Consider the following 13,450-nt stretch of genomic DNA (forward strand, 5'->3'; position numbering starts at 1 on the left):
TAGTTTTGTTCATGTCTTAGATGATATATTGATTGAGTTTTATGGTATTTTGCCTTATAAGCATAGCTTGTTGCTTGTGCGTGATTCTCTCAAAATATTCTCAAACTCTTGAAACGATTGGGTTTCAAGAGTCTTTGATTGTACGTAAATTGAAGGATATTTAATGAGAAAAAGTGATAAAAAAATATCAATCATCTAAAAACTCTTGAAACGCTTGTGTTGCATGTGGCCAGAGGGAGTTTGGATAGTGTCCAAGGATAGGTTGTTGCTCGATTTTACGATAGTATCACGTAGGTATCCAAGGATAGGTTGTTGCTCGATTTTACGATAATATCATGTAGGTATTTGTGCGTGATGGTTTATCTTGGATCGTTTTGTTATACGATCGTTGTTTAGAGATTGTTTTGTTATTCGATCGTTTAAAACTTATAAAGTCTATCTTTACATATTGTAATATCTTTGAAGTATTTGTTTTAATATTTACATATAAAATCTTGAGTTTACACATTGACGGAACAAAGACAACAATTTGCTTGTGAGGTTACGAAGAGGTTGATCTAACTATATGACTTAAACGTGACAATTCGATATCAAAAATCATAATTATATAACTTTGATTTTATCGAAAATCACAATCCCGATATCAAGAATAATCACATGTCCCTTTCTTTTCAAATGCGCACCGCAACCTCTTGGATCAACACGGAGCTGCTGGATGTGATGGGCATGAATATATATATATATATATATATATATATATATATATATATATATATATTCTCATGTCTAGTCTCCATTGTGAGTAAATTATAAGAAATGCATTTAATGTTATTTATATAATTAAATTCTGTTTATAACATAACATGGAATATTACTTATATAAAATTACTCGTACCAACAGCTCGGCCAATCCATCAACGCACAATGAACTCACACATTATTCTCAGATAAAGCTGCACTCGACCATTAATTATCTTTCAGCCATCAAGCACAAATTGCATCAGCTCTCTAAAGCTCGTCAGTATCCATGCCACAATAGGGGACAGTAGAGAGCAGTGAGATGATGTATGAAGAACAGTTCATTTGATTGAGAAAAAGTTTCCTTGAAGAAAAGAAAAAGGGATAATAAACCAACTGCCCAGAAAAAGTTACTACGACCTGCGAGTTTGCTATGCAATCATATGCTCTTTTTGTCTTGGCATGCTAACACAAGTTTCAGACTACAAGCAGGCACAATTTTTACATGTACACTAATGTTACACTTGCCAGCCAACTTCTTTGGGTTAATGACATCCACCGACATCAGAGGTAACGGGTTGAAGACGATCCTAAACCCTGCTGCAACAAAGTTGGTGACAATCTTTGCCTTCAACACATAGTTTTGGTTCCTAGTTCATGGTTGAAGACGATCGAGAGTAACGGGTGACAGAAAATGCACGGTTGTGTCACAAAAAGAAACCTTCGTCATAGTCTGGATCGATCAGGACCTGAAAGGACAAGCTACATCCCCCATAGTTGGCTTCGCGGTTGAGCTCAGCTGAGAGCATCAAGTGGAGTCGTCTGAGCTAGAACTAGAGGTTTCGGTCCCACCAGCATGTGGTCCGGCCACTTGGCTTTCGTCCTCGCTGAAGAGGGATTCATTGCCCTCATTGCTCGAATGAGACAATGCGGCAGAGTAATAATCTGAAACGGCAGCTCGGCTCCGTCTCTTCCTACCCTCCTCCATCACACCGGTTCCTCGTAGCTCAAGTCGCCTACGCTTCCGCGCATTGCGTTTGCGCTTTGGAAAATCTTCTCTATGTGAGTCCACTGCGTTGTCTTCTTCCTTTGAAGCTCTGGTCCTTGCTTTTTCATTTTCAGATTCAATTGTTGCCACGTCAGGGTCAACCTCGGCCTTCCTCCTCTTCTTGCTTGAATTTGTCTGGAACAAACGATCCATTCCGTTCAATCTTCAACAATTTTTTTGCAAGCACACAGGAAAAAACACACACACACATCTGGAAAACATGATTTAGCTCGTCATGGAAATTCATATGGAGGAAAAAAAAAGCACAAGATGGTGTCCATGCAGCAAAATTATCCATGTTTAACAAGAGAGACTTTTTTTTTTATATAAACCAGATACTGTAAATCAATAATTAAAAAATATTGATGAAAATTACACTTGCATGGTGTATTATACCCACAGATTGCAAATGCATGATGCCTGAGGCATTATGAGATGTGTTGCATAGTTTGATGATCCGGAAAAAGCGGTTAAATATCAGGGTGTTTTTGGTAATATGAAAAGAGGCTTGGAACTGGAATTGGAACAGATGTCTTGCATTCCTAATGTTTGTAAAGTCACAATATTCTTATGATTACATTACCATAAGAAATATGATTCCCTGTTAATTGCATTCATTACCCCTACAGGAATTACTCAAGATTCCAGGTTATAATATCTACTGTTTCCATACCTCCCTATACACAGAGATTTTCTTTCCCCTTAACGTCACTTATCTTTTTTACCTGTCTTGTCCCTTCTCAGATGGGATCCAAGTGAGAGAGCTCAAGCTGTGACTATGATGGCAGGGGCAGAAAGATCCTTTATCAAACACCACAGCATGATAGATCACAAGCTGTGGCTATGATGGCATTCCAATCTTGATCTGTGAACCAAGAACACTTCTGGGGGCTTCCCTAGGCAGTAAGACGGGGACGAAATAAAATGAAGACAAAAGAGACAAGTCACAATCCCTCAAATCCAAAACCTTGTCGACAGTGGCAATCCCCTTTCTATGTAGTGTCTGGTACTGAAAAAATTGGCGATCAAAAGAATACAGGCCTCCAAAGTACATTCTCCCATTAATTATCCTGTCTATATTCCGACAAACAAAAAGCCCTTTGATAAATTTGGACAGCAGAAACTCATACTTGGGGTGGCATTTGATACTGTGTTTAATAACATGTATCAAAAGCATTAATCTAGCAATTTCCCTACCGGCCTAAGGAGGACACAAAAAGTCTTTTGCATATTATTAGATGGGAGAAAAATCTTAGAGAACAATTTCTGTATTCAAAGAGCACAGTAATTAAAGCTAAATCTGGATTTCCTATAAGATAGGAATAAATCAAAGCAATCAAAGAGCGATGACCATAGAATGGTCTAATTTTCAGTGAAAAGAAAGCAACATCTAGCCATTTAAAAAGATAGGAGCTGAAGCAAAATAGCATGCACCATTCCTCTATTTGATGGTTCAATACCTTAGGACCTTGATCTATTAGATGAGCCCATTCACTCCTGTTCCTCAGACAATCATGGACCGCATGTAAATAACTCGGATAAGCATACCGCTCGCCATTGGGTTTTCTTAAATCATGCCAATGCTGCAAAAAAGAGAAGAGGCACATGAAACAGGACGGTAAAATGGCCACCATGAAGTTCCACTAAGGTGATAGAGTTATTAAACCATACCGGGCGAACAGCATTGCACAGCTCTTCATACCTTATGTGCTTATCTTTACTCATAATCTCATCTATCAATCCTGCAGGTTGATGCTTTAAGTGAATTTGCATCACTAGACAAATGACACAAGTTGTTTATGAAAGAAATGAAATTGGGAACCTACCAGGCAAAGTGCGCACAATAACACCACCTTCATCTCTAGGAATATCCCTAGGTGAGCTGCATGCTATAGAAGTAATATGTTCACTAACCTCAGATGAGGAAAAAGGATCACTTTTTTCACCTTCACCAGAGGCAAGAGAAATATTCTTCATTAACGCCAAGTCAGGAGGTCTAATCTGTGATTCCTTTTTCTTCTCTGATGAGATGGATGATTGCTGATGTCTCTGGTCTGGAAAAGATGACAACCTACCCTTTTTCCTGCTCTCATCATTTAACTCTTGAGAATTGCGGGTAACATATTTCGATGCATCTTCTTTGTTTTTCCTTCTGAATACCTAAAATTAACTAAATCAATGTTAGTAACCCTAAACTCAGTTTGAAGACAATATTTTGACAGTTCACATAGGAATAGGCATTGAATATACAGTTAAAATAGAAGTTTAATAGAAGAAGCAGTCTCACCGAGACTTGATCCTTTCCCCCAGAAACAGAAGGGCGTTTGGAAAGCACACTCATGCCGGTGGTGGGGGTTGACTGTATGCCAGCAGCTTGCCGCACACGTGGCACCCTGGGAACTCTAGGAGAGCTGTTTAATTCTTGATGCAGCAATAGTGCGAGCTGACAAAAGATGAAAAGAAATTAAGAACCCTGGATAAATAGACTGGTAGCTACGTGCAAGTTGTCATCTTACCTCTTCATCACTTAAAGTTGTGGTAGCATTGCTTGATGCAGATGGATGCATAAAAATAGAGGTGCTTAGAACTTTTGAGGAAGTGTATGGAGCTGACTGATGACTTCTTTCAGTTCTCTGAGACAGGTTTGTGGAAGTCTGCTTTATTTGAACAGAAGCTACTTGGGACTGCAATGAACCAGCAACATCATGAGTGCGTAAAACTGCTGTTCTGTCCTCTTTGCCGGAAGCTTTTGAAGATTGAAAAGGCAATTCTTCTTTTGAATCTGATACCAGATGCTCAGAGGCAGAATCATAAGATGTTCTACTAGTTTTTGATGGCCTAGATCCAGAAAATAGGGAAACTTTTGACTGACCTTTTGCTGGATTTTCTAAAATCTCTCCCATATTTTCTCCAGCTGGAGTTGGTGCACCTTCTTTCTTGGCAGCAGTATTTGTGCTCACCTTTGCTCGTGCTTGTTTGGTTAAATGGCTTGCCTTACCAGCTGAGGATGTAGACGTACTGGAAGACATGTTTGTACATGGAACAGATAGCTTGGTGACAACTGGTGAAAATGAAGTTGAAGAATCCTTTATGACACCTACTGCCAAATTAACTGCATCAGGAATTAAACTATTCAAATCTTGCAATCTTGAGTTTGTAGATTCATTAAAATTTTTTGTACCATGTCCTATCTCCAGTGTGCCTTTTTGTTCTGCTGAATTCTCCACTTGATTGCAATGTTTCAGAAGCTCACCAGTTCTTGAAGTTATACTATCTTTAAATTCATTACACTCTCTGCTAACATCCTGAGACCAATGTCCATGAGATGGAAAACTAGATTTGTTTTCTTGGTCCTGAATACCCTCAGATAACTGATTCAATAATTGCCCATGTTGTTGGCTGTCTATAGCAGGCAACTTTGCAGCTGTACAAGGAGCAGTGAAATTTAAATTCCCTGTTGACAGGTCATCAGCACCTTCAATTTTCACTTCATTTGCATCCATTTTTGTGCTTAATATCACTGCATCTTTTGAGCCTGAAAGTACTGGCTTGTCTAGCAATTCTTTACAACCATTTGCAAGATCAGCACTGGCAGGCTTTGAGGTTCCTGAGTCCATCACAACACTTGAAGAAACCTTAGCTAGACGCCCTTCAAAATTGCTCTCATCCTTGGGTTCTTTCATGCAGTACATGGCTCTGCTACTAACCTAAGTAAATATTTCAGTGGAAGCATGATTTATCGTCCAAAGCATCACATATTTAGCAGCAAAATTTAATGAAAAAGGAATGTCCAGTAGCAAGTCTAACAAAAAATTGTGCAACTCAGCAGAAAGCATAACCAAGAATAATTAAACATTTAAGTTACTGAGAAAAGCAACATCACAGAGAACATTGAAGAAAACAGAAGATTGAAAGGTCACAGACAAACTGTGCCTATCTACCAGTTAATAGTTGAGCAAACCATGAAAGCATTCTGCAATGCCTTAGTAGGTTGCCTGAAAGTCTAAAACATGATCTTACATCCAAGCATTCAGCAACTAAGCACAATCCTAAGCCTACATAAATTAATTTGAGACTGACTAGTAAGTACCAAACATGGGATCTTAACTTAAAACTTTTTTATGCAATGTCTAAATATAGGCCAAATATAAAAGGTAAGACGAATGTGAATACATCATACAACTTACAAGCATATCTTTGGAGAGAAACACAGGGAGAAGAAAGAACCCCTTTCTCGAAGTGGCAGGCAATATTTTGTCAGTGTGGAGTCTATTTCTGTCTGCAATGTCCCAAATCTAGATAGGTTATGAAATATATACATCATGAAATATCTAGGTAATTTCATTTTAACCCAAACAGACTGATTTGATTAGGATATGATGTATAACATCATGAAATATGTAGCTTGGTTCATTTTAACCCCAATCTTGGACCTCCATTGTTTTTCCTCCCAATATCCTTTATAAAAAACTTTTTCGCTGTTCTATCACTCAGCAAATTGCTTGATCAAGTTCCTCACAGACTCCATCAGCACAACATGCATTACATCCTCTCTCTCTCTCTCTCTCTCTCTCTCTCACTCACTCACTCATGCAAAAATCGACTGTTGACCCCTTCGCTCCCACAAACTTTGTTCAGAGACACATAAACAGTCTTTATTTAAAGCCATGATTTGCAAAGATATTGAAAAATTTATTGTTCCTTTCTGATTTTAACTTGGAGAAGATAATTCTAGGTATCATCAAATATCTCCCTTCCCCTACATATCAATAAGAATAAGCTTTTTCTAAATGATTAATCTTCTCAAAATTTTGGAATCTCTGTGATTGTACATTTAAATTTAAAAACGAGTATCACGAAATTATCATTTCTTGAATGTTCATTTACAGGATAGTCTAATTGGACATTAATCCTCAAACGAATTGTATTTAAATGTTCTAAAACACATTATTTCAAGATTATTTTAGCCCTTTGGTAATGATTTCCATGAATGTTCTCACTCTTCTGCAATCTCTCTCTCTCTCTCTCTCTCTCTCTCTCTCTCTGTCTGTCTGTCTCTTCTCTATATCAGAAATTACCCAGCCAACATAAGTCTACGAAGTGATCCAATTCACATTGTACAATAAAGATAACATCCACTATTTGGGTCAACAATAAGAGAACTGAAACTTTTGTTTTTATTTCTAATAAAGTTCTCTTAGATCTCTCTTTACTTCTCCTCAAGACATTAATTCTAGTCAACTCACCCCCTCTTAACCAGGGCATCTACCATCTTAAAAAGGTTTTCCTCATTTTACTCACTTTTAGAACTATACCTAATTATTCATGAATTTATCTTTTTTCATCCTTTCGAGTATTCCTTTGCGTCTATCTCAACATTCTTTCTCTCCACTATAGGGGATGCAGTTAAACTTATTTGAACAGTTAACCAGCAAAATATTAAGTCACACTTAATATTTATATAGATAAAAGCATCTACGATAAACAGACATGATACCTCATCTGTACTAGATTCTTTTGCAATTTGACTTGTGCCACCTCGAGATGCAACATCCATTTTTGGAGAATTATCACTTTTCTCGGTTTTTACAGTTTCCAGCTGGTCAACTTTCTCAACCTTCACCTCTCTCGCTATCATACTACTATCAGCTAGCAGGTGCTTGGGCTTGTCACTGTGACCCATTCCTTTTGGCTGACCAGCAAAACAGGATGCTGAGTGTAATTCTTCTGTCTGATCTTCACTTTTTGGACCTGGAACGCTTGTCTCTTCAAGCTGGAGATCCTTGTCCTTTTGGAACTCGAATTTCTTCATACCAGTGAAAGGTACAGAACCTGGCGAATTGCACAATCACGACAGCCAGCAAGAGAAGCATCAACACAAGCATTAGCATCTTACTCACACAAGCTGCTCTGCAACAAAAAGAGAGCAATGAATGCAAAGATACCAACCTCTCCTCTTAGTATCACCTGCAATTTTCTCAGCAGAACTCCTAGCCTTCTTCTTACCGGTCCAGTCCTTTGTTTCTCCTGGCTCCTCCCTCCTCTTCTTAGCAACATTTGCCTGCCCAACCGTCCGAAGCCTGCTCCTATCCTTCTTTCTGCAACTCAGGGATGAGCGGCTGCCACTTGAGACTTTCCCTTCTCCCTCCTTGATGGCCGCATCAAACTTCTTCACCGGAACATAAGGAATGATCTCCTTGGAGAGGGAGAATAGCACATCAGCCCCTCTGTTTGCCGGGTTCTCGGCCTCCTCCTCCCCCTCTTTCTTCTCCTCATCCTCCTCCCAACAAGGGAACTCCCTGTATCGGAAATTGAACTTCTTGGGCACGTACCCGGTGCACTTCCAGAGCTGCGACGTGAAGATCGATGAGAGGCCTCCGAAGAGGTTCGGCTCGCCGCCGGGGACCCCCTGCACGTGGACACGGTCCTCGAGCGGAATCTCCGCCCAGAGACGGCGCCGATGGGGTCCAGCCGCGGAGTCGGCCGGCTGCAGCGGCGGAGGGGGAGGTGGCGGGCAGACATCGGTCTTGGTGGGGAGCTCCACGAGGAGCTGGGCGACCTCGGTCTCCTCGGTGTCAACGGGGAGGGGGAAGTGCCCGACGGCGGCGGCGGAGGCTGAGCGGAGCCTCCGGGCGGCGGCCTTGCAGTTGTGGCAAGCGAAGGACGCCTCGCCGCGGACGTAGCGGGAGCAGCGGGTGTGCACCCACACGCCGCACTCGTCGCAGCTCACCATCTCCTCCCCGTCGTCGAAGGTGACGCCGCAGGAGCAGTCTACCGTCCACGACCCGTCGCCCCAGTCGTCCGGGGGCTCCGCCGGGGGCAGCCGTTGCGACCGCCCCTTCATAGCGTTTCACCCTCAGCCGGGGGGAGCAGCGGGGGACAGGAAACGCGACCTCAACCGGTCAATTCTCCTTCATCAGATAGCCAAAGAGAGCGAGAGCGAGCGGGATCCGAATCTTAATTCGGAGAAGACGAAAGGGGAAAAGGGGACGAAGAGATCTAGCGAAGAGGTGAGATCGAGGAGAGCGCTGCGAGGCGCTCTTGCTTGCTCACCCGCCTGCCTGCCTGCCTGCTATCGCAGCCCGGCTCTTCTCCGAGGGTAGACAAAGGCTGCCGCAAGAAGAACCCTTCCTCACCGACGGAACAGTCGTCGTCGTCGTCGTCTGCTGCTGCTGCTTGTCGCGCACAGGGGGGGAGAGGGGAGAAGAAAAGAGGGTAGCGGATTCGGAGATGTGTTATTATGTGCCATTTGATGAGGGGGCTTTGGAGTCCGGGGTTTCCCCTCGGCCACGGGCAGCACGGGAACCGAGTTACTTATGGGCCGAAACAGACCAGGCCGGTCTGGTCCAGTATGAGCAGGACCGGTCCGGTCCATTTAAATTGGGCTCAAAATGACGGTGTGCCGAGACGCAAGTCCAAACGTCTCTTTATTGAGTAAAGCATCCCTTAAAACTATTTTAATCTCTCACATATAATATATGTCAGACATAAGCATTAAAGCATCTCCAAACATATTATACATTTAGCCAAAGATAAGATTCAAATCATCCAAACATATTATATTTGGATGAGATATATCTTAACATCATATTATTTACTAGAACATAAGTATTATTGAACAAATATCTTCATACGCATGATACATTTATCTATGATACAACTATCAAAGTCTTTAATGTATCTTAATCCCAACATATGATATATCAAAGTGGCTGACACGTTTTACTTAGAAAAAAATATTATTTATATCTAATATATCTATTTTAAATAAAAGCATCAAATTTTGATGTAAATAATAATTTTTAGACGAATCTTATCCAAAAACATAATAAAGACAAATAATATGATAATTAACTGCATTAGCTAATCGAGAAATTCGATATGGGGAGTTTAGATAGCATAAAAACAATATGATGTCAACTAAGCATACCACATCAACATACCTCAAAGATAATCTTATCATCAATGGAATCAATACCTTAGTTTGGGTCAATACTCACAGAATGAACATTTTCTCTACTTAACATCATCCCACCACATTTCCACCACTTAAATCAACACCGCTAACAACTGCAAACATCTATGAGGAAATGGACTACCAAAATCAAATCATCATCATTTGTAACTTCAAGATGATCTACGCCTTCTCTCTCTAATCCCTCTAAGCTACGGAAAAGCTCTTCTGTCTCACATCAACATCTCGTACCTCTCCTCCATAAGAGACTATCGCATTAACAGTTCCAATCCGATCCCCACTTCCAACTCCAATCCGATCCTTCTATGTATATCCATCCCCCTTCTTCTAGCATGACATAACTAAGTAATAGAATTAAATAAAAATTATAATAAAATATAATACCTAGATTTATGTAAAAAATCTCTCCTACGTGAAGAGTCATAGGTTAAACCAGAGATAATCCACTATAAGAATAATGAATATATAAATCTCATAGTTTTTTGTCCAAAATCTAAACAACAATCTTAAGAGAATAACTGGGATACATAGATCATGTCATTGTACACAATATCCAAATTCTTCTAAAGTAATTACAGTAAGAATCTATTATAGATCTGGTATTTGACATCTATATGCTTTGACTTGAAATGAAAAGTTAAGTTCTTACACAAATGAATGACACTCAGACTATCACAATTCACCGTATAGTTTTCATGTTTCAGCCCCAATTCTTATAAGAATTCTTTCATCCATAACATCTCTTTACAAACCTACGTAGCAACAATATATTATGCCTCTATGGTAGAGAGAGCAATACACTTTTGTAATATGGATTGTCATGACACAATTCCCCTTGCAAAAGTAAGTACAAAACCTGATGTGGACTTCCTCGTATCAATATCTCTTGCTATATTTGCATTTGTATAACCTGTCAATGTAGGTGGTCCACCTCCAAAGCTTAAATAAACCTTAAAGCTCCTTTTGAGATATCTAAAGATCCACTTCACTACTGCCCAGTGCTCTTTGCATAGATTTACAATAAGTCTGCTAGTATAAATTTTTTCCTCAAAATCACCATGAATGAAAGCTATCTTTATATTTAACTGCGGAACCTCCAAGTCCTAGCTAGCAACAATACCAAGAGCAACACAAATAGAAGACATTTTAACAACAGGAGAAAAAATCTTTTCAAAGTCAATACCTTTCTTACCAAAGCATTTCATGACTAATCTAGTTTTGTACTTTGGTTGAGAATAATATTCTTGAGCCTTTAACCTAAAAACATACTTGTTCTTCAAAGCCTTTATTCCCTCTGGTAGTTGCACCAAATCATATGTGTGGTTCTTCTATACAGCATCTATCTCTTCCTGCATAGCAACTGACCATTTCTTTTTCTACTCGCTTTCAACTGCTTCCTGGTAATTCTCTGGTTCATCTGCATCAGTAAGTATCACATACTCATATGTAGAGTATCTCCTGGAAGGTTGATGTTGTCTAAAAGATCTTCTCAATTGAGGTTCTATGGGAAATTGTTCTCAACTTCTTCTTGCTCAACATGTCCTGCAGGTAGATCAACATCGAGCTCTATACCATCTTCCTGCACATCTCCCCCATCACCCTGATATACTGGAGGAGTAACCGGGTCACAATATACTAATCCTTATGTATAAGTCTTGGTTGGCGTCTTCTTCTTCAAATCCTCAAAGGTTTGATCCTCAAAGAAGACAACATCTCTGCTTCTAAACACCTTCTGATTTTCTAGATCTCAAAGCTTGTAACCAAACTGATCATGTGAGTAGCCAAGAAAAATACATTCTTTAGTCTTACCATCTAGCTTGGACCTCTTATTGTCTGAAATATGTGCAAATGCACGACAACCAAATACTCTCAAATGCTTGTAGGAAATATCTTTTCCTGACCATACATGCTCTGCAACATCACAATGACTATACATGGTGACAAGTTGATCACATCAATTGTAGTCCTCAAAGTCTCATCCCAAAACTTTTTGGGTAGCTTGGCCTATGAAAGCATGCATATAATCTTTTCCACGATGGTGCGGTTCATCATCACTGTAATTATATTATGTTGAGGTGTATCAAGGACTGTCATCTCATGTCGGATGTCATATGACCTGCAATAATCATTAGATAATCTTGTGTACTCACCACTATTATCTGATCTTGTGCATTTCAATTGTCTTTTTGTCTCCCTTTCAACTCTAGCATGAAACTCTTTGAAGATATTAATAACATAATCTGTAGTTTTTATAGCATAGGCCCAAACTTTCTTAGAAAAATTATCTATAAAAATGATAAAATAAAGTGTACCATTGATGCCAGGAATATTAACAAACCCACTAGGAGATTTTATCCTCAAAGGATTATATATATATATATATATATATATATATATATATATATATATATATATATATATATATATATATATATATATATATATATATACGGTCTTAGACATGTATTTTTTTAGATAAAATAGGACTAGCAAATGAAACTCTATGTTGTTTACCAGCCAAACAATCAATACAAGGGTTCAAATGTGTACCTCTAAAATCTGATAATATCTCTCTCTTGGAAAGAGCTTGTAGCCCATTCTCGCTCACGTGTCTCAATCGCCTATGCTATAACTCCATGCTAAAGTCTTTCTCTATAGCATTCAGCTGCTCACCATAAGCTTTTGCCTGCAATCTGTATAAGGTGTGACATTTTTTTTCCACTAGCTATAATAAAAGAACTTTTACTGAGCTTTCATTATTGCCCATCTTGACAACACTAAAATTTCTAGACCTGTAAGTAGTAAAAAACTCCATCTATGGTAGCATAATAAGAAGCATATATATCAATCACCCACCCAAGATCTTAATATATAAGAAAAAATATCATCAGAATGAGACAAAATCAAATAATCATCATCCTACACCATAGTTGTAGTATTATCTACTGAAGACTCTACTTTTTTTTTATTTTTTTTCGCTCTTCTTTGGTTGCTCGTATTGATTCTTATAATGTCCTTTCTCACTACTGTTATAGCAAATAATATCTTTTTTTGATCTTGACATGTTTCTACTCATGAGTGAACTACTTTTGTCCTTGGACTTTGACTTTCCTTTGTTCTATGAGATAAGTGCCTGTAAATCATTCTGAGATATTACTGAATTCTTTCTTCTCAACTCCTCATTCAACAAATTGCTTGTTACTTGACTCATTATGATAACACCATTTGGCACAGAATTACTAAGGCAAACCACCAGTGTCTCTTAACTTTCTGGCAAAGAATTGAGAAGTAACAATGCCTATAACTCATTATCAAGAGATATTTTCATAGAGGATAACTGGTTAGTGATACTCTGCATTTCATTCAGATGCTCAATTATAGAAGCATCCTATTTATATTTTAAGTTCACAAGTTATTTATCAAGAAAGTTTTGTTGCTAACTATTTTTCTTTCATAGAGACCTTTCAACTTTTTTCAAAGAGAATATGTATAATTTTCAATAGAAACATGGTGAAAGACATTGTCATCGAGTCACTATCGAGTAAACTTAATTGTTTTTCGGTCTAACCTCTTCTACTCATCATGCCATAGTTGTGGGTTTTGCACTATCCCCTACAAAGGTCCATACAAATCTTTGCAATACAAGAAATCTTCCATTCTTGGTTTTTATGTCATCCAATTGTTTCTAT

At 39.0% G+C, this 13,450-nt stretch overlaps 1 protein-coding gene across 5 annotated transcripts; it reads right to left on the reverse strand.

Moving 5' to 3' along the window:
- Positions 1–1,068: 1,068 nt before the first annotated feature.
- On the reverse strand, positions 1,069–9,013 carry LOC135612737 (uncharacterized). 5 transcript variants are annotated; one of them, XM_065109356.1, is made up of 9 exons: positions 7,736–9,012; positions 7,284–7,618; positions 4,968–5,493; positions 4,303–4,883; positions 4,074–4,229; positions 3,613–3,946; positions 3,458–3,528; positions 3,247–3,369; positions 1,069–1,921 (listed from the first exon to the last, which is right to left on the reverse strand). In XM_065109356.1, the coding sequence occupies exons 1-9, from the start codon at positions 8,628–8,630 to the stop codon at positions 1,547–1,549; spliced, it is 3,396 nt and encodes a 1,131-aa protein (XP_064965428.1). In that variant the 5' UTR covers positions 8,631–9,012; the 3' UTR covers positions 1,069–1,546. The 5 variants fall into 5 exon arrangements, with proteins under 5 accessions (XP_064965428.1, XP_064965427.1, XP_064965429.1 ...); XM_065109355.1 differs by having other exon boundaries at positions 4,303–4,886; XM_065109357.1 differs by having other exon boundaries at positions 4,303–4,568; positions 4,659–5,493.
- Between the last annotated feature and the right edge of the window lie 4,437 nt (positions 9,014–13,450).

Source organism: Musa acuminata, chromosome BXJ2-5 (assembly GCF_036884655.1).
Source record: "Musa acuminata AAA Group cultivar baxijiao chromosome BXJ2-5, Cavendish_Baxijiao_AAA, whole genome shotgun sequence".
NCBI lineage: Eukaryota > Viridiplantae > Streptophyta > Magnoliopsida > Zingiberales > Musaceae > Musa > Musa acuminata.

Bases quoted from the DNA above. Each gene is read 5' to 3' on its own strand.
- LOC135612737 (XM_065109354.1), bottom strand. From the start codon at position 8,630: ATGAAGGGGCGGTCGCAACGGCTGCCCCCGGCGGAGCCCCCGGACGAC. The intron at 4,230-4,302 runs GTAAGATGACAA...ATCTTTTGTCAG, and splicing joins CAACTTTAAGTGATGAAGAG to CTCGCACTATTGCTGCATCA. The intron at 3,529-3,612 runs GTAGGTTCCCAA...ATCAACCTGCAG, and splicing joins TATTGTGCGCACTTTGCCTG to GATTGATAGATGAGATTATG.